The 26667-nt window shown below is 41.4% G+C and overlaps 1 protein-coding gene across 7 annotated transcripts in view; it reads left to right on the top strand.

Annotated features, from left to right (window-relative positions):
• The first annotated feature begins 251 nt into the window (after window positions 1-251).
• The window catches only part of mast3b (microtubule associated serine/threonine kinase 3b), a 198735-nt gene continuing 172319 nt past the window's right edge, over window positions 252-26667 (top strand). For 6 of the 7 annotated variants that reach the window (XM_039766609.1, XM_039766604.1, XM_039766608.1 and 3 more), the window contains exons 1-2: window positions 252-449; window positions 14776-14807. In XM_039766609.1, coding sequence (XP_039622543.1) covers window positions 411-449; window positions 14776-14807 — 71 coding nt within the window. In that variant the 5' untranslated portion in view covers window positions 252-410. Of the gene's footprint in view, window positions 450-14775; window positions 14808-20598; window positions 20791-26667 lie in introns of those variants that run through there. The other variant, XM_039766605.1, reaches the window with a different exon arrangement.

Genomic DNA, 26667 nt, shown 5'->3' with positions numbered 1-26667 from the left:
CTTTTTTTTTTCAAGTTCTAGAAAGGCCACAGTGCAAAAGCGTCTTTCATCTCTTTTATAGCTAACGTAATGAACGGTAGATTATTCTTTGTCCTCGGTTCATTGTATGTATTCACTTTCTGTCTTTATTTATTAGTTTATGTCGTTCGTTTCCAATAAGAATACCGGACCCTGGCGCAGGGCCCGTATACCCAAGCCCCGCCCCCTTCTGTGAGCCCGCGCAAGCAAGCAGCTGTCATTCAGCAGCCTTCAGTCCGCACGTGAAGACTATGAAAGGTGGCACCGACTGAAGCCTTCAAAGCAACGCCGAATTCGTGTAGATGGAGTCACAGCAGCCGATGGGGCAGGCACAATCCTGGGGACATTTCAGCTGAACCTCACTTTCCGGACAGAGATCTGAAAACTACGGGATGGACGAGTCCAGTATTTTAAGACGTCGCGGACTACAGGTAGGCAGACACCCTTCTAGTTTAAGTGAGAACTGATGCATGTAATCACAACTTTTAGAAAGTGTGTCCTTTTATCCAAAATGCATCCATCCGTCACAACACTAATTTAAGCAGAAGAGAAGGAAAGAAAGAAACCGATATTGGGCGCCGGTCCATCACATGTACCTGATGCGCAAGTATTAGTGTTATGTTAAGAGAATTATATTTTGAGATGTCATTATTTGATTTGTTCAAAGCTACGTGGGAATTGGTGCATTTTAGTGGAACTGCCTCGCAGCTCCAGTGTTCCGGGTTCGAATACCGACCGGCAGAAAACACGCGCTTTCCTCCTATTTGCGTGGGTCCTTTTACGAGTTACCTGCAAAGGGCGCGAGTCTGAGAGGCGACTCCGAATTCATTCTGAACGAGTGGTAGTAGTAGTAGTAGTACCGTAGTAGTAGTGGCACTTGTACAGAGTTAGACTACAGTGAAATTTTGTACTTGCATGCCTTGCCACATGTAACACATCACCACTCTCTGTTGTTATCACATAACTTTGTTTTACTTAATAGAAACGCACAGTAGCTGCATTATGTGCTTATTATCTCTGTTTCCATACCACTTATTCAGCTAGATGCTAGTCGTTTGCAAGGTACACTCACACATGAACTCACATTTGTTAATATGGAGTAAATACAGAGCGGAGAATTAACCTGTTGAGCGCGATTTTGGGACAGGGCAGAAAACGTTCACTAGGGATTTTCCCAGCGATCAGAATGGGATTGCAGCAGACAAACAAATAACCTTTTTTTAATGTAGTGCCTTACCATTGAAAACAGTATCCAGGGCACTTATATAAGCACACAGGCAATCCCCTGGAGTGGTGTACCTTGGGCCACTTTGTAGAATATATCACAGACTTTAATAGAGTTTTTTTCACTGCTGAAGCAAGTGTATATGTATATGTGTGTATATATCCATCCATCCATCCATTTTCTAACCCACTGAATCCGAATACAGGGTCACGTGGGTCCGCTGGAGCCAATCCCAGCCAACACAGGGCACAAGGCAGGAACCAATCCTGGGCAGGGTGCCAACCCACCACAGTGTGTGTATATATATATATATATATATATATATATATATATATATATATATATATATATATATAATTCAGTGAAATGTTTACACGCATGTGCTAATTAACATGAAACTTATCACCACTCCAAAGTATCACAATTAGTGCATAACTACCTTACTTCAAAATTTCTGTCTTACCTGAAAAATTTATCACTTCCAATAAAAACATTCTCTGTTAGAATTGATATTTTAAAGCCTCATGAACACATTAAATAAATATAGAATACCAGCCAGTAGAGCAATGGATAAAATGGCTGCTTAATGGATCAAGCAACCTTCTGTATGTGGCCTTTGGTACACTAATACCTTGCTCAAGGTTGACTCCTGCCTTGCACTCGGTGCTTTAAGGATGGCCCCCAATCCTGTAACCCTGAATAAGATCAAGAAGATTTAAAAATGTTAGTTTTTGTGTGTATAGGGCACAACATCATATAAGGTATCCTTACAGACAGACCAGGGCTGGAAGCATGTGTTTTAAGGGTGACGTGGATCTTTCCATACATCACTCTTGTTCTCCTTCTCCAGAACTTTGAAGATTTTCCATCACTCTGTTTCCAGCTCTGGCAGCCTCCATTCTGCACATGTGCCTTTTGTTTCCTCATATAGGAGGGACATTTGTATTGTGTGATCAATGAAACTGTGCTGCATTTGTTTTGGTTTTTTTTTTTGTTTTTTTTTTGTTTTTTCTCTGTGTTCCCAGTTAAGAGAGGTACAAATTATAGGGCAGTGTATGGGGTGTTCCATGCCCACCAAAATGAATGTACCTTCCCCTGGGATAACCCATTTTATCAGATGAAGAAATTCAATCCCAATATACAAACTCTCAGTGGGCTGCGATACTAAACATGAGCTGCTGTGTTTTGTCCATTTTTCTGAGGCCAGGTGAAGAAGTTCAATTCTATTCTCTCTCATATCATACTCCACATGGATTTATAGATACAAAAAAGAAACAGAAAATCACCTAGAGAGCAAACATTTTGAATACACAAGCATATACAAATTAATTAAATTCAATACATTTTGTCGAAAATGTCCAACTGTCTCACTGAAGCACAGTGTATTCAGAAATGTTTCTGACCCCTTTGCTTTTTACACATTTTCTTATATTGCACACTTGTACTAAAATTGTTTATCTTCATGTTTTTTCCACATCAGGCAACATTCAGTACCTCAGAATGACAATGCGAAAACAGGATTTCAGATATTTTTTCCAAATTACTAAAACTAAAACATGTAAATATTCCATTGACAAGTGTTCAGACCCTTTACTCAGCACATTGTTGAATCCCCTTTGCTAGCGATTACAGCCTAGATTCTTCTAGCATTTGATGAAACAAGCTTCACACACCTGGATATGGGAATTATCTGCCATTTTTCTGTACAGGTCCTCTCAAGCTCTGTCGGATTAGATGGAGGCCATCAATGGACAGCTATTGTCTGATCTCTCTAGAGATGTTTGATTGGGTCCAAGCTCTCCAGGCCACTCAAGGACATTCACAGGGTTGACCCTAAGGAGCGCCTGTGCTGCCTTTACTTTGTGCTTAGGGTCATTGTTCTGTTGGAAGGTAAACCTTCAGCCAAGTCTGAGGTCCAAACCTGCTACAGAGCACTCTTCATTAGGGCTGTCACTGTACTTTGGTCCATTCAGCTCTCCTTCAACTGTGTCTAGTCCCTTCATACCTGCTGCTGAAAAACAACCCCACACAATGATGCTGCCACCACCTGCTTCACCATTGGAATGATACTGTGCAGGTGATGAGCAGTGCTTGGTTTCCTACAGACATGACACTTAGAAATAAGGCCATACAATTCAATTTTATTTTAATCCGACCAGATCATCTTGATTCTCACAGTCTGAGAGTCCTTTAAGTGCCTTTTTTTAGCAAGCTTAAAGTTGACTTACGTGTGTCTTTTACTGAGGAGAGACTTTTGTTTGGCCACTGTATCATAAAGTGCAGATTGGTGGAGTGTTGTAGTGGTGGCTACCCTTCTGGAAGTTTCTCCCATCTCCACACAGGCTCTCTGGACTTCAGCCAGAGTAACCATTGGGTTCTTGGTTAACTGTCTTTTCAAGGCCCTTCCTCCCAACTGTACAGTTTGGCTCAGTCGCCAGCTGTAAGAAGTATCATGATTGCTCCAATTTAAGAATTGTAAAGGGAACTGTACTCTTGGATATTTTTAGTGCTGCTTGAATGTTTGTAGTCTTCAGCAGATCTGCACCTCAACACAATTCTGCCTGTAAGTTCTGCCAGCAATTCCTTCAAACACAGGCTTTGGCTTTTGCTCTGATGGACATTCTCAACTATAGTACCTTCTACAAATGGGTGTGTGCCTTTCCTAAACTTGTCCAATCGATTTAATTAACCCTACATGGACTTCAAACAAGGTGTAAAAACATTTCAACGATGATCAAGAGAATGGGATGCACCTCAACCAAATTTCAGATGCCATATCAAAGAGTGTAAATGGTTGTGTTAATGTGATATTTTAGTTTTTTATTTAAATGAATTGCAAACATTTCTAAAATCCACTTTGGCACTCTGTGATATCAAGTATTGTTTCATGAGGGGGGAAATGATTTTAATCAATTTTAGTACAAGATTGCAACTTAACTAATTGTGAAATATTGTGAAGCCATCAGACTCGTTACACTGTTTATCTCTCTATTATATAAAAAAATCCAGGGACGGGACGAGACTTTTTCAGAGAGATACTTTCAAGTCCCGCAAGACGAAACTTTGTGCCAAGAGATTTAACCATGACTGGGGCCGGAAATAAAAGACAAAGAGTAGATGATAAAGTAGAACGTCGTAAAGAGGTTCCAAAACATTGACGCGATACACATGCAGAGCAGGTGAGAGATAATGAAAGTACTAAAATTCGAAAGTCTCAAAAAAAATGATAGTAAAGTTCACATTAGCACAAACAAACGGAAATTATTACTCTGTGAAATAACGGAACAGCAAAAAGAGATTAAATATATTGTTCGTTTTAAACTTTAAGATGGAGACTTGTAGATCGTCTAATTCGTGCTCCCGTGAGGGATAAGTACTGTTTCTTCCCAATGAACAGGCATATCCACGAGAATTAAAAGATTTGTTGTTTGGTGAATGTGAAATCCACATACGCGAACGGCAGAGACGCAAAGTGGCTGTTGCGTAGCACAGGCCGGGGGGTTGGTGAGCAAAGTAAGCAGGGGGGCAAAGCTCCCTAATAAATGAAATGACAAGCAATTTTTCTAGTTGTATATCTCTCTTTGGTGCTAGAATCTCACAGCATAAGCACAGAGTGAAGGAGGTGTATTAATGAGTGGCTGCTCACACTATGGCCGTATTTTATGTTACACAGATCCAGAAGCATGGTTAAGAGAAGTTTTCTGGTGTGTTCTTGCTACAGATTCAGCAAGCATCCTTATACAATGCTTTTTCCATTCCTTGTAAAGCAACCAAACCTATATTGACTACTGTCAGTTTTTCCTAAAGTGACTAACTAGTCACAGTCACACAGAAAAATTCCTTTAAAATTTTTACAACTGGCACACTAGCAGGCTAAGTGACTCACACAGTGATTCTACAGTGGGAATTCAGCTATGGGGCCACAGGGAGTTGAAGAATATCTCACCAACACTGGTCAAAGGGCAGAAACCAATTCTTGATGGGACTCCAGTCTATGGTAATCCAAGTACAATCCAACACACATCCCCAAATGTAGTCTATATTTATATTATACAGATGATTGAGCACTGCTCTATTTATTTAGTTCATGTCAGAGTATATCCAGGGATGAGTTCAACATGGGTAGCTTATTGGTTAGCATTGCTCCCTCATATCTCCAGCAGACTAAAATCAAACTCCAGTCTGGATACAGTCTGTCTACATTTTGCAAATTGTAAATGTGTCTCACTCTCTGGTTTTTGTCCAGTTTGCCTCTCATTTCATTTCATCTCATCTCATTTTCTGGAGAGGGTTGCAGTGGCAGCAGTCCAAGCAGGTCAACCCAGACTTCCTTCTCCTCAGCCTCAGATTACAACACTTCCTGGGGAATTCCAAAGCCTTCCCGAACCAGCTGAGAGATATAATCTTTCCAGCATGTTCTGGATGTACCACGGAGTGTCTGACCAATAGGACATGCCCTGAGTAGCTCTTGGAGGAGCCATCCAGGAGGCAGCTTTACAACACGCCTGAACCATCACACCGGTCTTCTCTCAATGTGGAAGCACAGCAACTCTACTCTGAGGCTCTCTCTAAAGCGACCTGGTGCGAGTAGGTGTGGGTGTGTGTCCATGCGCAGTAAAGACTTCATCCGGAGGTAGCCTTTGGATGGACTCTGGCCCCTGCAACCTTGAATTGGATTCACAGATAACTGATGGATATAGTTTACAATGATTTTAAAGTTGAAACAGTTGATCTACAATCTACTGGCAGCCAGTGCTTCCTATACTTCATTATAGCAGATCAGGACACAAGCAAAAAAGCAGAGCTTATGGCCAAAACGTTTGGTTTTTTTTTTTTGTTTTTTTTTTGAAAAGTGATTATTTCAACATTTTTTGTAGGCAGCCCATCAGGATAATGACACACAAAGGGGAGGGAAGGAGCTTCAACCTTCATAGTTTCCCACAAATGCATTCCTGAATTCTTACAACTAATACTATTAATAGAAAACATTGCACGGCCAAGAGATGTGAAAGTGTTTGCAATCATTTGCCATGGCCCCATGTTTTCTCCGGCTGAAGTGATTGTTGACTAATGTTCTGTTTTGATAAAATTGAACATTGTATTTGTCAAACTATGGTACAGAAATGTCATGGGACATACAGTATATTATACTCTATAACAGCTTCCCACATTTAGCTCTTTCTCATGGTGATTTCTTAAAGGCCTAGTCACAACAGCTGTGTCCTCTTAAGGGTGTGAGTATGTTTATACATGGTGTTTGAGCTGTTTTGGAATTTTTTTGCAGGAACACTTTGGGGTACCATTTCCATAGTTATCAGAGTAGGCTTTTTTTAAGTTAGAAGAAAAGCTTCATTAGCTGTAGCGCACTCCAAATTTCCAGTTCTTGGTTATTTACATAATAGATTGCCACCATTTTCTAAAAAAAACGTTATGGGGTAGGCTCTGTCCCTTCCTTAGTGATGTAACTCTATAGAACAAGATACAGGAAGAGTTGGGGCACCTCCATGGTAAACCCTATTAATTTGTGGGTGAAAAAAAGCAAAAAAAAATCATAAAAATGTTAATAGCCACAGCTGGGTTATACAAGTGCTCAGGCTTGTGTATATTGTAAAGCAGGAGCTCTATCTCCTGTCCTCGCTGGTCTATCAATGAACAATCTCATCCAGTGGTTGACAAGTTTATATATATATATTGTAGGACCCAAAAAGTACAGGACTTCTGGGGAAATGGGAGAAGTGAGAAGGTGTCCCCCAAGGGCTTGTGTCTGCCAGTGCATAGCATCTGTATAATATCCCTCTTAATGTAAATTTCATAAAATATAGTTTATGGGGCATTATTGTCACATGTACAGAGGACACAGATGAATATAAAGGCCTTCTTTATATTATTGACTATATGTTGTTTTTATACTTGGTGAGGTCCTAAGCTAAATAAAACTTGTGGAATCCTTGTTCAATAGTTATATTAGAAGGATTTGCAAAGGCATGGACATTTTCACAGCAAAGGAATCAGGGGAAGTGAGTGCGATACAAGAGCAGTGCACGAGGGTTGAATCCCTTGGAGTGTTAAACGTGATCAAAGAGCGAATTTGTCCCCCTTAGACTGATCAAACAGTGTTTTCCCCTAGAGGAATGTGTGAGATTGAAGAGCTGGGGGATTGCTTAGGATACCTAAATCTGCCAGTGTGCTCGCCAACTCCAGAGCCTAGTCATCATTTGTCAACTTTCCCTTTCCTATCTTTCCCATTTTTCATGGTGGCCACAGGTCAGCCATGTAGTTTGCTTATGACTTGGGTCAGCTCTAAATGTATGTTGTTTTGGGTGTTTTCTTTTTTTTTACCAATTTTCACTTTGAGCTACTTGGTATGTGACAGTATTATAACCAAGTATACTGTGGTGTACAGCCCGGACACAGACAGGTAGACATGCTGGTTTCACCACACACACGTTTATTTACAATTATATACAATAAAGTGCAGAAACCCAGTGCCTCAGCACCAATCACTCCTTTAAGTCCTGGCCACACAACAGTATGCCTTTTTCAGTACAGACCGCCTCCACTCCTCTCCTCCGAGCTCCATCCACTTCCACCCGGCTCTCGCTATCGAATGGAGGGAGGCAGCCCCTTTTATACACATTGGATGGGCTCCAGGTGCTTCCTGAGGAGCCTCCGCCGACACACCCCCGTGTGGCGGAAGCACCAGCTATGTAGCCGGAAGCCCTCCGGGTGTCCCTGCTCCTCTTCCCCCCCAGCACTTCCTGGTTTGGCGGAAGTGCTGAGGTCCAGGGCTCCCAAGGCATTGGGGCGCCCCTTGGCGGTGACCAAAGGCCCCTACAGGGTTGGGCTTCCAATTCCTCTACCCGTGGCCCCCAACACAACCAGGGCGGTCGCCCCCTCAAGGCCTGGAGGAGGCACAAGCCCTCTTCCAGTTCTCCTGGGCATCCCGGCTGGGTACCACCCCCAGCTGCGTGCCATAATACTTAAAAGCCTAGTGGAACTGTTGTTAGTGTCTTGGAAAGGAGCTGGTTGTGTGTGTGAACATATGGCAGCTATATGGAATGTACCATTAAATTAAGAGACTCTCCAACAAAAAAATGAAAAATAAAAGGAGAATTACACTCAATTGTTATTTAAAATCACTAGAAGTCTCTGCTTGACACAACACCTCAGCAGTGTATCATATAATATCCTCAAACTGATTGATTCAATTTGGAGCTTTACTGGGTAGTGTGATGGCCCAGGATCTTCAGCCATGAGCACCTAACCTCTGTTGTGACATCTTGTCTTTCATAAAAGAACTGGAAAACTAACAAGTGAGGAGGCAGACAAGATGCTCAGTCCAAAAAGTGTATACTTTTTATTACAGGGAATTAAAGAGTCACAGTAAAAATTAAAAAATTACATAAAAAAAAATGTGTAAAACCACAGTGTCTTCTGGAGTGCAGTAAATAAATACTATTAAATTCCACTGAATCCAAAGAAAACCCACCAGGACACTGTACAGAACTCGGCATCCTGGTCTGACACCTCCATTTGTACAAGCAGATCAGTTTTCAGAGCAAGATTATCGTATCACCTCTCCCTCAGTAAACTCTGCAAGCTCTGCCCTCTAAACACCGAGGCCACAATGCCCCTGGATTCTGTCCTGCACGTTGTCTGTTCCTGCTGCAACTCTTCATTCTCCTCTGCTTAAATTAATAAGTAAATTATACCTTTCAAAGACCCCATGACATGACTTATCACAGGAAACAGAGTACATCCCAGTACCAGTGGGCACAATGGCAGGAAACAACCCTGAGAGGATGCCCACCCATTACAAAGTCCACTAATACATACACCCACAGTTGCCAATTTGGAATCAGCAGTTAATCTAACCTAGCAGCCATACAACCACAGCTGCTACACCTTACCTAACTTGAAGCTAAGCATGTTTGGGTCTGGCAAGTACTTGGAACCGAGACCACCTAGAAAAAGCTTGGTTTGCTGGTGGAACAGGTGTTGGAGACAAAAACAGGGGCCACTTACCAATTCCCCAGTGCAGTGACTTACAACAGTGGATCTTTCAGGGGGCAGTGCCACCCACTGCTACACCATGTTCCAACCCAAAATGGTATTCACTATTCAGAATTGTTATTTAAATACATATATTCATTCTCTTACTCCAAACTTTGATTTCTTACAAGAATCTTAAAAGAAATTAATTCTTATACTTAGATATCTTTAGCATTTGAAAAGAACATGGTCAGTCAGTTAATCAATAGCCTGAACGTATTCCTCACATTTTCTTTAAAGCAGCCTAGAGAATAGCAAGATTTACAACTTGGTGGCTCACTTGGTCACTGTGCCCGTCAAACTTTACAAGCCAGGGCATTCATCTCATGCATGCTCTTTAACTGAAGCCCCAAGCACCCCAAATTGCATTCTTCCTCCAGTGATGCCTCCTGCCCTCCTGCCAGGCGCAGCACCAGCCCGCTGAGTCAGCTGATTTCCAGCTATGTTTTGAAATTCTGAACTTTCCACTTTCAGCCAAGCAATCAGCCATCACCCTTGGGGGTCAAGTCATTAAGCTGATAAGTTGTGACAGGCCCTTACTGTCACAGTGTGAATGTTTCATCTGGACGTAGACCAAATTCCATACATTCAATGGCTGGAATGGAACTGTGTCCAAACCTTGAGGTGCTAACTCCCAACCCATTAACTGTCCACTGTAAAGTACAGCCGCTGTTTAATTGACACACTTTATCATCATGGAATTCTGAGATATTTGTGATGTGCTAGCTGATATGACACATGATCCTTATGAAATATTCATCAAAGACACACATGAGTGCAAATGACTTTAAGTCCATGTTCGCTCATGCAAGTGCAGCCGCACCTTCATTGACATCAATCATTAATGAAGTACAGGGTGTAATGGCTGTGGTGATACAATGTTATGCCTTAGGCTGAGTGATGGCTAGCAGTTTGAAGATGTTAATATTCCAGATCCTGAATTCCAGTCCTTCATGGCTGTAGTTTCTGTTTCTTTTTATTTCTGTTGTGCCCTTAACCACCATGTAATAGACAACCTAATAAAGTAACAGTTTGCATCATTAAAAATGCTTCTGAAAGCAGACTCAACCCCTAAGTGGTAATTTGCGGATTAGCCAATCAGACATTCTTACTTCCATTCTCTCCATCAGTTCTGTACAAATTCTGTAAACTGTCACCTTTACACTAAAGATGTTCTTGTTTTAAACAGATCAACATTGATTCTTGGTTGCACATACATAAAAAATAAACACAAGTCACAAGTGCTATGTTTAGAGATGTTTAGCAGTGGGGGTGGCTGTTCCAACAACAGGGGGACAGTCCTTTAAAAGGGGGATTTTCAAATTGAGGTACTGACACTTCTAAAAAAGAGTTTCTGTCCTTTCATTCAGTATCCTGACTGAGTGCCCAGTCTAATATCTCAGTCATAAATCCCAAGTGCTCCCCCTAACTACAGTGGATTCAGGAAAAATCCATCCAATGCCATCCATCCATCCATCCTCTACCGCTTATCCGAGGTTGGGTTGCGGGGGAAACAGCTTGAGCAGAGATGCCCAGACTTCCCTCTCCCCAGCCACTTCTTCTAGGTCTTCCGGTGGAATCCCGAGGCGTCCCCAGGCCAGCCGGGAGACAGTCCCTCCAGCGTGTCCTGCATCTTCCCCGGGGCCTCCTCCTGGTTGGACGTGCCCGGAACACCTCGCCAGGGAGGCGTCCAGGAGGCATCCTGATCAGATGCCCAAGCCACCTCATCTGACTCCTCTTGATGGTGGGTGTCTGGTGGCTGGGCCTGCACCCATGGGGCTCGGCCGGGCACAGCCGGAAGAGACAACGTGGGTCCCCCTTCCCATGGGCTCACCACCTGCAGGAGGGGCCAAGGAGGTCGGGTGCAGTGTGAATTGGGTGGTGGCTGAAGGCGGGGATCTTGGCGGTCCAATCCTCGGCTACAGAAGCTGGCACTTAAATGTGCTGTACATTTAATTATGGATGGATACATTTGCTACTTATGCCTATCAATCTGCACTCAATATCCCATAATGACAAAGTGAAATCATGTTTTCAGAAAGGTTTGAAAATGTATTAAAAACTGAAATTTCTCATTCATATCAGTATTGAGATCCTTTGCTGTGGCTCTTCAAATTCTGCTCAGGTGCATCCTGTTTGCTATAATTATCTTTGATGTGTTTAGAAGATTGGAGAACACATATGGTAAACAAAATTGACTGAAAAATTTCAGTTTTTAATACATTTGCAAACATTTCTGAAAACATGTTTTTACTTTGTCATTATGGGTTATTGAGTGTAGAGTGACTGGCAAAAATGGCAAATACAGTATGTCCATTTAAAACTGAACCTACAACACAATTAAGATTCCAGAAGATGAAGGGGTCTGAACACTTTCTGAATCCACTGTAGATGTATCTAAATATAACTGAAAAGAAAGGGAGGAAAAATACAAAATACACATGGAAAACAAATTTCAGGGAACATTAAGTGGCATCCATGGTCATTAGATATATAAAAAAAAAATCTGGTAAAAATCAGTAGAAGGACCAACCATCCAGTGCTTTCTCTGGGCATTCTGCCAGCATGTCGATAGGCAAAACACTGACTTTTTTGTTGAAAATGACACATCCATTCTAAGATCTCATTTCAAGATCAGGAAAGATAATCTGATCAGAATGGCTGTGATGAGAAATGCCAAACAGGACACAGAAAAAAAAAGAATATGGGAAAAACTCTGTAAAAAAATTAAAAACAAATCTGACACAATTAATAAAAAGTGATATGAACAGCTTCAGTGGCAGCTCTACTAAGAGTACTTTATTAAAAACTAATGAGACTTCAGTCTGAATTTCAATGATGAGACTGAAGCGGCCTCTCTAATATCAGTAAGGAGTCATTCCAGAGCCGCTCTCTAAAGCATTGTCGGGCAACCGGTGTGAATTTTCTAGGGGCGCCATGAAAACTTCTGTAAAATATTTAAAATTGCTAGTGTTTTTGAACTTTTGGTTAATTTAAAAAGATAATGTTTAAAAAAAAAATATTTTATGTTGGAAAAACAGATAACGGAACACTTACGGAAATGAAGTATAAGAAAAGCGAGAGACTTCAAATGATCGACAAGGAAATGTGCATCTGTCTTGCAAAAATTGATCCTCGCATCAATCTCATATGTGCTGAAAAACAATGTCAACGTTCACATTAATTAAATTTAAGATTTATCCTTTGATTCCTTTATTAATACAATGTCTTTCAAACTTGTAAAATGAACTGTTTTTATTGGCGATTGTCCATAGATTGTGTCGTCACAACTTTATTTATGGGCAGTCCCTCAGGTGCGCCGAAAAAGAAAATTTTTGGACTTAGTGTGCTGCAACTCGAAAAAGGTTGCCTTTCACTGCTCTAAATGCTCTACCTCCATCCATCGAGTTTTATTACTCCTGAGACTTCTGTGAAGGCCTGCATCTTGAGATCACAGCACAAGCTCATTACAGCAGTGGTCTCAAGTTCAGTCCTAGAGGACGAGGACCACTTTGGTTGCAGGTTTTCATTCATGTTTTGTAATCAGTTTTATCTTGAATTGTTTTTATTGTTTAATTAGCTAGTCTTTTATTTATTTATTTTCTTATTCTGCATTTAAAAAAAAAAAGGCCAGTATTATGAGATGTATATTTATAATAAATTTGGAGATACTGTATCTGAATTTATTGCTATAGTACTTATCTCTCTTTTGTCATTTTCCTATTAATTTTTCTCCCTTTATTGCCCCTAATAATGGCAATTAACAATGAATGAAGTAGACAGCAAGACAAACAAAACGCCAAGTGGTGAAAAAGGGCTGCAGCTGCTTGAATATCAGGCCTACTGGTGTGCACACTTTAAAAATAAAGATAACTTTATAGGCGGCATGGTGGCACAGTGGTAGCGCTGCTGCCTCGCAGTTAGGAGACCCGGGTTCACTTCCCGGGTCCTCCCTGTGTGGAGTTTGCATGTTCTCCCCGTGTCTGCGTGGGTTTCCTCCCACAATCCAAAGACATGCAGGTTAGGTGGATTGGCGATTCTAAATTGGCCCTAGTGTGTGCTTGGTGTTTGTGTGTGTGTCCTGCGGTGGGTTGGCACCCTGCCCAGTATTGGTTCCTGCCTTGTGCCCTGTGTTGGCTGGGATTGGCTCCAGCAGACCCCCATGACCCTGTATTCGGATTCAGCGGGTTAGAAAATGGATGGATGGATGGATAACTTTATAAAAGTTTTGTTCATGTAACATGCAGAAATGCTTACTAATAAAACTTTAGAAATCAAGTGTTGCCTTTTTTGTTAGCACAGAGGCTGGGGAATAACAGCTTGTATAGGTAACCTCCTTGGCCTTAGTTTCCCCTCAAAAAAGAAATGTTATTTTATGTGATAGAAATGTGTAAATATCAAAACATCAACATGAAAACAGTAGGAATGGTATGTCTAGTGTACACTACTGGACTGTACTGATGCAGGTTTAGTACATATCCTTCACATGATATGTTTCAAAATGATGCTGCAATCATGATAGTAGAAGTGAGTTTCTTTTCTGTCTGATTGCATGATTGATGAGTCCCTGTCACAAGGCTTAGTGACTTCTACATTTCCTCTAACATGAACATTGACAGTTGCTGCCTTGTGAATGATGATTAGGTTGCTAATGTCTTTACTGTTCCTCCACTCAATCACAATCATTTTGCCTTTTGCTACCCAATTCACTAATCATATCATGATGGTTTGGTTGTACAGTACCATATGCATCAGTTTCACTACCCGTGTCAACGTCTAATAACCAATTCAAACTGTCACCACTATTGCTTGATTCAACTAATGGTTTACTTTCAGTTTGTTCTAAAACTGGCTTTACCTTTTTTTCATTTACATGCCATTGTATGTTTTGGTTGAAGGCCACTCCCCACTAATAAATAATAATTAGTTATCAGAGAGTGGCAAAACACATAAATCTTTATGATTTTTTTTTATTTATTTTGCAGCATGATGTTATTTTATCCAGAGAAAAACTGTCCCAACTGTTGTTCAGTCTTAATATTGTACATGCAAACAAGTGAGACACCAGGGTTTAACCATATTTACATAGAATTTAAAGCCTGAGAGATTCTTAGGTTTAACACCAAGAGGGTTAAGTTAGGAGTTCAATTAAAAGTAATGTTGGTTGGGATGAAAACCTGCACCCATAGTGGGTCCCCATGGACTACACTTGAGAACCACTTCTCTACAGTACATGCATAAAAGAACTTTGTCAGGTAAACCAAAGGGCTAGCCTTGCCAATTTTAACGTAATAAAGATAATTTTCAGGTTAGCCCTAAACTTAACTAGATTTCGGTGTAGAGATTTGAGAACAGAAGACGATAAATAGTGGATGGAAAGATGTGTTCGATTCTGTGTTAAATCTTGGTTTACCCAATTCTGAATGGTATTTTCTATTGCCCTTTTTTTATTATGTGATTTTCTTTTTTTCACTTCACAGAAGGAGTTGAGCCTTCCACGGAGACACAACACGTGAGTGAAGACCTGCATGCCTCTTCTTTTTATTTCTTGCCTGTATTCATTTCGTGTATATGTAGACAGTGAGTACTCGCATGTAATGGGTTTAAAGGTGACATGCAACACTATGAGGTTTGTGCATTGTTCTTTTTTAAGACTGTTCACGGTGTGGCAGGAATTTTGAAAGATATTTAGAACTGCTTTATTCTGGCTATTTGACCATTAAGTGACCATAGAGTACAATGGATAATACCAGATTGTTCTGAGCGGTATACGGCATAAACCTAAGAAAGCTAGTCCTTAAAAGATAAAGTTTGTTCCCTGTCTTTGTCTCCAGCATTCAATCATCTTGTGCTTTATATTTGTAATTAATGTATATCACTTTGCAGAGATTTAGACCACTTTGTAGAGATTTTTTCTCACTTTGATATTAAAGAGTTTTTTCCCATTGATTAGTTCCAAAAAAGTAAGATTAAATCTGCAGTGATTCAAAATTATGTAAAAGTAATATGTGAGTGAATGCTTTTTATGGGCACTTTAAATTCACATTTGTTTCAAGGTAATCCTAGTCTTGTAAGTAACAAATGAAATTTAAGAGGAGACATGATTGAAGTGTTCACATTTATGAAGGAATTTTCCAGTGGATCAAGATTGTTAACATAAAATGAGTTCATCAAGAATACAGTTGGAAACTTGTTAAGTGTAAATTTTGCACAAACATTCAGAAATTTTTCTCCACACAGAGAACCACAGACACATGGAATAAGCAACAAGTAGTGCGGTAGACAGTAGGACTTTAGGGACCTTTAAAGCTAGAATTGATTTTATTTCGGAGGAATTTCATGGAAATAACTGGCAAGCTTTGTTGGGATGAATGGCCTGTTTTCTTCTAGAATGTTCTAACATTCTAATGTAACCCAAAGTTATGAACACGTTGATAGATGCAAACTAAAAGAAGTGGCAGTTCAGGGTGATGTGTTTAGAAGTGTGCAAAATTGGCTTGACACAGGTAACGGAGGATGATGGTGCAAGGAGTCTTATCAGAACTGGCTGACATTAAGAGTGGTGTCCCACAGGGGTCAGTGCTAGGTCTGCTGCTATTCATAATATATATAAATGATTTGGATAGGAATGTAAGTAACATACTGCGGTGGGTTGGCACCCTGCCCGGGATTGGTTCCTGCCTTGTGCCCTGTGTTGGCTGGGATTGGCTCCAGCAGACCCCCGTGACCCTGTATTCGGATTCAGCGGGTTAGAAAATGGTTGGTTGGTTGGTTGTAAGTAACATACTGGTAAATTCTGCAGATGGTGCCAAGCTAGGTGGATTGGCAGATAATCTAGAATTCATTGAATCATTACAGAGGGAACTGGACTGCATACAGGCTTGGGCAGATTTGTGGCAGATGAAATTTAATGTCAGTAAATGTGAAGTATTGCAAGAAGGAAGTAGAAAAGTTAGGTTTGAATACAAAATGAGAGGTATGGTAATGGTAATCCTTATATGAAAAATTAAGAGTCATAGTGGACTCTACACTATCAACTGCCAGACAGTGTTCAGAAGCCATTAAGAAGGATAACACGATGTCAGATTATGTAGCACCCTGATGTGTAGAGTACATGTCCATGGGGGCTATGCTGAAGCTCTATAACATGCTGGTGAGGCCTCATCTGGAGTATCGTGTAAAGTTTTGGTTTCCAGGGTAAATCTTGTGGAAATCTTGTGTAAATAAAATGTGGCAGTCAGGGTTTCGTTTAACTGCAGATTTTTTTTCTTTCATTTTAAAGAAACATTTTATTTAGTTATTCATTGTCTTCTTAAAAATCACCAGAAATGCATGTAATGATCTGAATAATATGTGTTAACAATGCTTCAAACGTGTAAGCACAGTTTAAGAATAGCTTCATCAAGCAGTCACATTAAAGTGCATAACAAATCATCAAAGTCATAGATTTTTCTTTTAACATTACGTAATTAATTATTCATTTTCTATCTGGATCTATTGTATGTGTGCCACGGTCTTTTTTTCTGTAAATATTCCTCTCTTACCTCAAACTACCTAAGATCTCTCTTGCTTTTACTTCAAGGTTGTTGTTTTTTTTTTGTTTGTTTCATTACTCAGGCAGTTAAGGCTCTTTTCTCTTCTTGCATGCTCTTGGACTTGTTTTGGGGACAACTAGCAACTCTACAGTTTAATCCAACTTGAGCTTCCGATGAACAGTCCATTTAACAAACAAATAAAAATGAGACTTCCTCAGCTCAGTTGGTCAAATCCTGGTCATCTACTGCAGCTTTTCCAAACTCTTCCTTTTGGAGAACAGAACATTAGGTGTCCATCATCTGCTGCAACTGCAACCTGCAACAGTCACTGGGTATTGTCCCAGAATTGTGGATGGAAAGTTTTCCCTTTACCCCCCCACCCCCCTTTTTTAGAGTGATCTTCTTATTATCCAGTAGTCTCTGCCCTTTTTCCGAGATCAGGAAGTTGTTGGCTGGACTTCCTGTAGGTGGTTGGTATCGATGACATATAGGTTAGGTTATGTTTACCCTAAATAGTTGTATTGCTTCTATTATTTCATATTTTTGGGATGCATGGAAGTTCAGTGATTAGCATCGTTTTCTCAGAGTCAGTATGCTGGGTTTTAATCCCATGTCCAGTCATTGCCTGTGTGGAGTCTGCACGTTCTCCCTGTATCTGCATGGGTTTTCTTCCAGGCACTCTGGTTTTACTCCCACTTCTTCAAAGATGTGCTTGTCGGCCAAGGAGGTGACTTTAAATTGGTCTTGTGTGAATGTAATTGTGGGTGAGTATATGATTGGTCCGTAGAATGTGTCTATGAAGGCTTCCAGCCTTGTGCCCAGTGCCACCAGGAGAAGCTCTGGTCCAACTCCGCCTTGACCTGGATTAAGTAATACTGAGAAAAGTAAATTATTCCATGTAATTCTGAGTTAGATCCAATAAAGTAATTTTTCTGTCTTTAGCCTTGTATTATTTTCAAATTAACTTCATAACTTAGAGCATAGGAGCAGTCTTTGAACTGAGATTCTGGACGGGTTGGAGGGAATTCTCATTCCTGGATGGAAATGTAAAATTGGATGGATTAGTGGAAGACAGCCATCAATTATACACAAGGTGGCAGCCTTTCTGGTCCATCGTTCCCATGCATAGACTTGCAGGGTGTTTTGGGAATTGTAGCCCCATTGGACAACTCTGCTGGGAGCCATGGGTGCTGCAAGAGGACAAAGCAATAGGGGCGAGAGGAGAGGTTGGGAGCATGCACTAATACAGCGTGTTGCCACACCACTTCAAGATCTCTGAGACACCACATGCAGCAATACTCGATGCAATAAAAGCGGTCATTTTCACCTGTCAAACTTAAGAGTGTGGGCTTTAGTGTATACTGTGTTTTGATTGGTGAATCTTCAGTAGACCGTGCGCGCACAGAAGACTCTGAGTCACAGGAGCCCCAAGGCAAGCGAAGCGCATGCTCAGATTTGCGACATGCCTATCCGAGGGGGACACAAGTGCCAGAAAAAGCTGGTCAGAAGAATTGCTGCACGAAGCAGCTCTTGTCGTTTAGTAAGCCCTTATTTCATCACCTTCTCAGGAGTTTGCATCTGACGTGTGGTCTATGCCAATAAAAGTTGCAGCACCAAAGACCGAAAGATTTAGGCGATTCGCCCATTGATGCACAATACTAGCTACAACAACGACATTTATTTACATTGCGCCTTCCAGTCTTCTTCTTCTTCGTTCGGTTACTTCAATATCCTTTACAGGCAGAAGTAAGTAGAAACACTGAAAAACGATTATCAAACAAACATTTATAATAAGGGACAGATGGCGAGTGTGGGGAGAAAAGAAAAAAGTCCCGTGGAGAAAAAAACGCTTGGATTCAGCGGCCAAAAGCCCACCCTTAATTTAAAGGCGTATGTCATGTGGCGTGCAGTGTCACTGAAATAAATAAATTAAGAAATAATTAAAAACATATATAGATGAACAATAAAATCGTACTTTGAGACATATTTAGTGTATTTTAACATATCATTATATTTGTATTTATTGTCAAATTTAACGATACATTATTTAGTTAGTTAGTTAATTTAGCCCAAAATATTCCTCCATACTATCAGCTGTGTTTATTTCCTCTACAGTGTAAAGCGTCAGCCAGGAGGTGGCAGTGCAGGCGCAACACATGGACGTGATTTTACCACAAGTATGACAACGTTGAAGTTTCCACTCAAAAATGAACGTTACTCTGATTTAGCACATATATTCTGTAAATATACTGTATATATACAATATATATATATAATGTTTATTCTGTGGTACTGTTATTCGCTTGTAGTGTAATTAGGTGGCTGCGTTCACTTTGTAAAAGCATTTGGCCTACTGTATGTGAAATAACTATTACAGCAGGACAGTGTCTTGGTTCTGTAAAACCCTCATTTAAGATATTGTTTTCGAGATCTTACACTGTTTACTGATTATTATGATTATATGAATGCCCCTATACAGTATTCATTTTGTGGAAAGTTCTGAAGCGGTCATCAGCCCAATGACCTTACAGAAAGGTCTAGCTGAACGAATTGCTTTCTACTGTACAGGAGTTTCAATGACGCATCTTTCTAACTGGCATAATGTTGTGGCGGCGTTGGGCACCACTAAACAACCAATCCAAGTACAAAACGCCGTCGCCGCTCTATATCAGGGCACTCTCGTTCATGCACAGTTTTATGGAGGAGCGCTTGCAGACCACCCAGATATAGTGGTTGGACCGGGATTTGTAGCGTCTCTGCACGTTACGACTGCAAAGCTACGAATTTTGCTGTCGTATACCCTTGAAAATGATCACTTAAATTAAGTATTTACTTCCTTCATACCGACCTTGAACTGGCTTAAGAGTGTTTGAGAATGCTTTATTGTTACTTCCTTCTGTTAAGTACAAGATATCAAGAGCCACAAGAGGGCACTATGCAGCTCCTAACCTTTTCGTGCACACACTGTTGTTGCCCACGTTGGTTCTAGTACTGCTGATTCCCACTTTAATTTCTCGCTCTGGCAGGTGGTCCTCTCGAGCCAGAGGGGCTATGATGTACTGAAAGATGAAACAAATAAAATGCCCGATGGGAGCTGCGTTCGGATTACGAGGCAGTTCTTCTTGAGGACGTATTGAAAAAAACACGAAAAAAGTTACAACAGAGGATGCTCGAATTGGGTCCGACTTCAACAGTTTTGTAACATGCAGTTCTGTAATGAGAATGGAATCGAAACTATTAAAGCAATAATCTAGAGTGGTTTAAGAGGCAAATCATCGGCCTTGGCCGCCCCTTGAGTCTCACTTGGCCTTGTGTCGATCAATCAGTATTTTTAGAACGTCATCAACGACCTGTGATATCATAACACGACGGCGGCACGGTGTGAAATCCACAACTCGAAGTGTGAGCCTTATTACGGCTCGTTTGGGTTGAGGAGGGCATCAGAGGGGACCAGTCGGTCTAACCTGGCCAGCCTCATCGCTCTACACGATCCAATTCTTGTCCCGCTTGTCCGAGATGTCCCGTCTGCTTCCTGTTGCCATGTAAGGACACCAGGATGATTGTGTTTTATTCCCTATTCCCATGTTCGTCAGTCGGGGGCTGCATATGTGATCGCATGAAGTGTAACCAGGCAGCGAATCACTAGCAGGAATTCCGGATTTGTCTGCTGTTTGTTCATGGCTCTGCCCCCATCTCCCCCTGACAGCCCCCCTCTCATCACACAGCTCGGCACCTTGTTAATGCTGCCTTGTTGTGCCATAATGCCTGGGGAATACCATTTGGATTGCAGCGAATGATGACGAGGAGCAGCGGCTCGAGCTAATTATCAGAGACAAACTGCTAGCGCTGAAGGGAAGGCAGGCAGGAAGGCCGGCCAGACGAGAGCCGCTGAGGCTCAGGGAAGCCCGGAGCGATGAAATCCAGGAGAGAGAAGCTGCGCGTCCCCTCCCTCACGCTCGAGTAAGTGCTTCTGATTAATATTTCATCCGCAGTCTGCGCGCTCGGGCCGGCGTGCGAGATGGAGTAGGAAGGCAGGGGACGAAAAGGGTAGCGGGGACCCTTGAAATATCCTGAAAGACGGTCCGACTGGCCAGCTTCTGGAAGGGAGCTCACCGATGGGCACTGAACCTTAACCCGAAGCAAAGAGGCGGACACTTAAAATGACTTAACCCAGACAGGCGGAGATACTGACGGGAGGGACTCTGTAGGCAAATTAACAGGTGGACCCAGAAAATGCCCAGAACAAAAGAAAGAGAAAGGTAGAAACTATCACTTGAACCAGAGACGTACAGATTGACCAGGTCCTGGAGGCAGGCAGGCAGACAGACAGACAGACAGACAGTTGAGCATTGAACCTCGTCCATTAAAGAGACAGATACAGGATGAGTACCGAAGGAAGATGGACAATGGGTGATGCAAAGAACCAAAGATTCAGAACTGTAGAAACTGAATATCACTTGAATTAGAGACATGAAGCAAGGAAGCAGACAGGCAGACAGTCTGTCTAGACAGCTTCTGAAGGCTGACAGACAGACCTACTGAATATGACAAAAACCAGAGAGCTAGAAAAATAGACACTGAACATTATAGGACTCAAAGACTGGGTGGGTTCTGAGGACAGGGGGCACAATGAAAAAACAACAAAGGTGGACAGACAGTCCAGACTCTGAGAGATGAAAGAAAGATTGACCAAACAGGTTCTGTTGGCAGACAGATATGTGTACAGAAAAGTCAGAGTGTGATGGTAGAAAGCACTTTAACCGCAAAGAAGATAAACTGATTGGCAATGTCTTTAAAGGCAAGACATACCAAAAAGATTCAACAGGCAGATGCTGAACAAGATATGAATGTAGCCATGGAAGCAGGTGGACAGCCCTGAAACCAAGAATACACACAGCTAGACAGAATGACTGACTGTTCGAGAGCTAGAAAACTGAAATTACAGACATGACAGGATGGCAGATGCGGCAGCAGCAGAAAGACAATGAACACTAATAGAATAACGGACCAATTGAGAAGCAGTGAGGAGCAGCTGAAGTGAGTGAGGGTCTTTTGGGTGTGAGTGGGCATCCAGTCCTCTTGACACTTGAGCCTTTAAGTTTTGTGTAGCACAACATATACACTGCATATTGACCTTCTGCCCCCACATTTCTGGGAAGTGCCCATTTGACACTGGATTGGTTATTTTATTGGGGGGGGGGTACTGGAATAAGGTGTTATTCTCAATTTGTTTTTATTTTTGCTTCATGCTGATGTGCAGCCACGTTTTCAATGGTAACGGAAGATCTCCTCAATCCTTCCCTCCCACCTCTCAGCAAGTGTACTCCAGTAGAGTTGGATTTTGCATTTTGGAACATCAGGAGGTTTCCATGGGTGAATATGCCAAGCACTCCTCTGGAGATATCAGCCAGTGATTATGGTGTTATGTGAAAGGCCCCAAAAGCAAGGAACTATGAAAGTTGGATAGACAGATGAGCTAATTTTTTAACAATCCCAGGAGTGCTGAGTGGTAACTCAAACGCCTGAGCTCAAAGGAGTCAAATCTCCTCTTGAGTGCCTTCTGGACTGATAGGGGGCATTTGTAGTTTATGGATAAGGAGGTACTGGCGGTACCTAGCATGTCTCCTCACCGAGGAGGGTACTGAACCTTACCAGACTCTTATGGAACTTACTGGGATCTCTCTCACTCTCTCTCTTAGTATTCCCAGATGGTGATTTGGATATTTTTAAGTTGAAAACAGGATAATCATTTTAACTTACGCTATGTCATGCCATGAAATTACATTAAAAGTATGTCTAGATTATGTTTAACAGAGGCACCAGCACTTGGTTATTAGTTTAGCCTACTATGATCAAGGAGGATCCACTAGCTGTTGCTAGAGCCTCCTTAACTACAAGGGAAAGGGATGCTTTAGCCAAAGTACACCACACTACCAACTTGATAGGCTCCATGAGGTTAAACCAGCACCTCTGATGCGACATGAGGTACTCCATGTTCTATATGAATGACTTAGGCTGAGAATTTCAGTATACTCTGTACATGTAACATTAAATAAAGACAATACGAGCTGGCTGTCCTGGCATTGCTAAGGCTGCTAGAGGAACATTTAGACATTACAGCCCATCTACTATTTCTTTTAAAGTTTGAGCATTTTGATTTAAAATTTAAAAACATATGTCTAAGTGGCATTGACAAATTGTACACAAATATATAGGCTGTGAAAGCTGGCCCGGACACACACAGACGGACATCTTAAGTTCACCCAACACACCGTTTATTTACAATATTTACAAGTTTGTAGTGCATCAACCCCAGTGCCTCTTGCACCGATTCCCCCAAAGTCCAGGGCTCACAGTCTCTGTGCCTTCTCTTCCTGACCGCCTCCAGTCCTCTCCCCAGCTCTGTCTCGCTACCTCCCGACATCCACCAATGACTGGAGGGAGGCGGCCCCTCTTATGGGAACCCGGATGGGTTCCAGCTGCTTCCCGGCAATTAGAGTTGGCCACACCCCTGTGTGGCAGAAGTGCCGGCTGCGCACCCGGAAGCCGTCCGGGTGTCCCCCGTCCTCTTCCCCCCGGCACTTCCTGGTGTGGCAGAAGTGCCGGGCTCCCGGGATAAATAGGCACTGGGGCGCCGCCTGGCAGTGGCCACGGGTCCCTACAGGGCTGGGCTGCCAAGCCCCCTACCCGAGGCCTCCTGCATAACCAGGACGGACGCCCCCTCTCGGTCTGGAGGAGGCACACGCCCTCCTCTGGTCCTCCAAGGCGTCCCGGCCGGGGACCACAAGGCAGATAGCAGTGTAAGGCCATAGGATTGATAGATAGTCATGTAAAGCTCTGCAAAGATGGATAGATAACAGTGTAAGGCACTACATAATTGTTAGATAGATAGTAGTGTAATGTACTATATAATGGATAGATGGATAGCAGTATCAGGTACTATATAACAGACAGATAGCTGTGCAAGGCTCTATAAAGATAGACCGATTTGATAGATAGCAGTGTAAGGCACTATATAATAGAAAAGATAACAGTATAAGACTACATAGATATAAAGATAGCAGTGTAAGGCACTATACAATAGATAGCAGTGTAAGGTACTGTGTAATGGAAAGGTAAAAAGAAGTGTAAGGCACTATATAACAGATAGAACATATAATGGTCAGGTAGAGATAAGTATAAGGTGATATATAATATATAGATAGTTAGATAGCAGTGTAAGGCACTATATAATAGATAGATAGCCATGTAAGGTCCTACACAGAGTGATAGATAGAGTTTATTTGTTCCAAGAGGGAGATTTGGTTTTACGGAAGCTCAAAAAATATTATAACAAATAAACAACTCCTCTCAAATAGCCACAAAGAATTATAAAAGAAGAAAACTTGTCACTAGGCTAAACGTAACCGTCACAGTGTTGCATCATAATGGCATATTGCCGTAGGTATGAAGTAGCCCCAGTAGCATTTCTTGACACAATATTACAAGGCGCTCTATAATTTAACAACAATAGCATTTCACAAATTTAAACACAAAGTATAGATATGAATAGAATAAACCCTACTTTACATAATGTCTTTAATGTTGTACAATAGTACAGGGTGTTTTACAGTTTTACAGTACTAAGACTGACATTACACCAAAAAAAAAAAGCACAGCACATTACATTGAAAAACCCCCGTTGAATTAGGCACTGAAAAGAATTAATCATTTTCTACAGTGTCATCCATGGTTTTCAGGGCCATAACACATTTTATAGCTTAACACAACCAAGAACATTGCTAATTAAACAAAAAAGTCTGGGACGTTACATCAGTAAACTAGATATGAAGCGAATGACTCAGACTTTATAAAGCATTTTTCATGGTGTGCAGTTTCACAAGGTACTTTACAGTTTAACACCATCATGAGTGTTATTTTCCAAAGGAGTAAAAGAACCCCCAGTAAAGTGGTATTTGAAGTGAATGAATCATATCTTACATAGTGCTATATTACAATGAGGGAGGAATAGGAAAACAAATTTATAAGGCAAATGGAAAATGTATATTTTGTCATGGAAAAGTCCAGTGTCTTATTCCTTTGCAAACTGTTTCCGTGCTAAAGGAGTAAAACGTACATAGACTTTACAACATGATGCATTTGAGGTGAGTATAAAGTAAGGAAGACAGAAATTCTGAGGTTAGGCAGTTATATTTGGTAATCGTGATGCTGTAAAGTGGCAATGTATTGCATGTTGATTAGCACATGCACGTAAGAACACATGGCAATAATGACCTTCTAAACCTCTATGAGACTATATCAAAGAACTCTATGTACATATATTGTGACATGTACAAGGTGTCCCAGAGCCGCAAATCCCAGACATGACCACACAGACGAAAGTCTTGTGTTCACATACATGTTTATTTAAAGAAATACCTTTACAATGGCTTCTTCAATAATAAATACCCCAGTTCTCCTTTTTTTTTCCCTTCTTTCTCCTCTATTCCTCTCAAGTGAGCTTTGCCCTTTTTCTCTCCTGACTCCATCTTACCAGATGTGAGGAATCAGTGGCTTCCTTTTTGCCTGATTTGGGAGTACTTTTGATGGCACACTAATACACCCAGAATGCAATTCCAGATTAGGCAAAACCATCTTACAGTATGAAACATGCTTCCATGCAACAACCCTTGACAGCTCCCAAAAATCCCATCAGGACCATCCATCTGAACTACAACTTCTATGAGATCCACCACATGAATGCTACCATCTGTCATGTTGGTGGAGAATGTGAATTCTGGAGGCAGTCTACTACCATCCTTCCATTATAAAGGCCTACCAGCTGAGATGGGCTGTTTCTTGCCTGACTAGTCAATCCATGTCCTCTATAAAAGTATGTATAAATGTACCATATATAAGCTCATGGGACAAAATATTTTGTCATCCCTTGCTAAATCTTACCTAATACTGCATAACTCCTCCATGAGAACAGTTGTGTCTGGCATGAACACCACCTGTTTTTGGATGTAGGCAACAAATACTTTCATCCACTCTTCTAGCACCAAATCCTGCAGTTTCACCGGATTGGTCAGATGGCTCCCCTAGTGCTTCACTTTTTGCTTTGAGTAGTCCCACCAGTTTTCTATGGGATTTAAATCTTGGAATTTTGTAGGCCAGTTGAAATATGAGCATGCTTTAGAATGTTTTTTGTGCCAGTTTGTCATCTTGGAGTAGCCATTCTTTAGTCATTGTGCGACAAAGTACAAAAGGTAACACATGGTTGTCCAGAAGCCAAATGTAACTCTTCTGGTTCAACCAAAGGACCCATTTTCTCATAATTCAAACACCCCCAAAACATCAGGGAGCTTCCTCCTGCTTGAACAGCACCTTGCACAGTCCTCATGGAATTCTTCATGTGGTTTATGATGTACTCGTCCCCCCGCATCATTTGCGTACAGCGGAAACACAACTCATCAGACCAGCTAACACGTCCAGTGGTTGTGGCTCTACACCCACTGTAACCATGCAGCTTTGTGAATAGCTGTTAACAAGGGACTCCATGGCGGTTCTGTGTTCCAGTTCTCTATGCCATGGAGTTCCTTTCTGAGTGTTCATTCAGAAATGGCTGGTTGTGGGCCTTCATTGACTGACTGCAACAATTCTTGGCTGATGGCAAAAATTTCGCTGTCATAATGCATGACAACAACAATATTTATTTCTATAGAACATTTCCTTACAAAGAATGTATCTCAAAGTGCTTTAAAAGATGTCAAAGAGAAAGTTATAAGAAAAGAAAAAACAAATAAGATTAGGCAAGAATATTAATGATTAAATAACAAAGAAAAAATAAATAAATCT

This window comes from Polypterus senegalus, chromosome 10 (genome assembly GCF_016835505.1).
Source record: "Polypterus senegalus isolate Bchr_013 chromosome 10, ASM1683550v1, whole genome shotgun sequence".
Taxonomy (NCBI): Eukaryota; Metazoa; Chordata; class Cladistia; order Polypteriformes; family Polypteridae; genus Polypterus; species Polypterus senegalus.
Note: the sequence above shows the minus strand (reverse complement) of the source record. Positions and strands in the feature narration are given on the sequence as shown.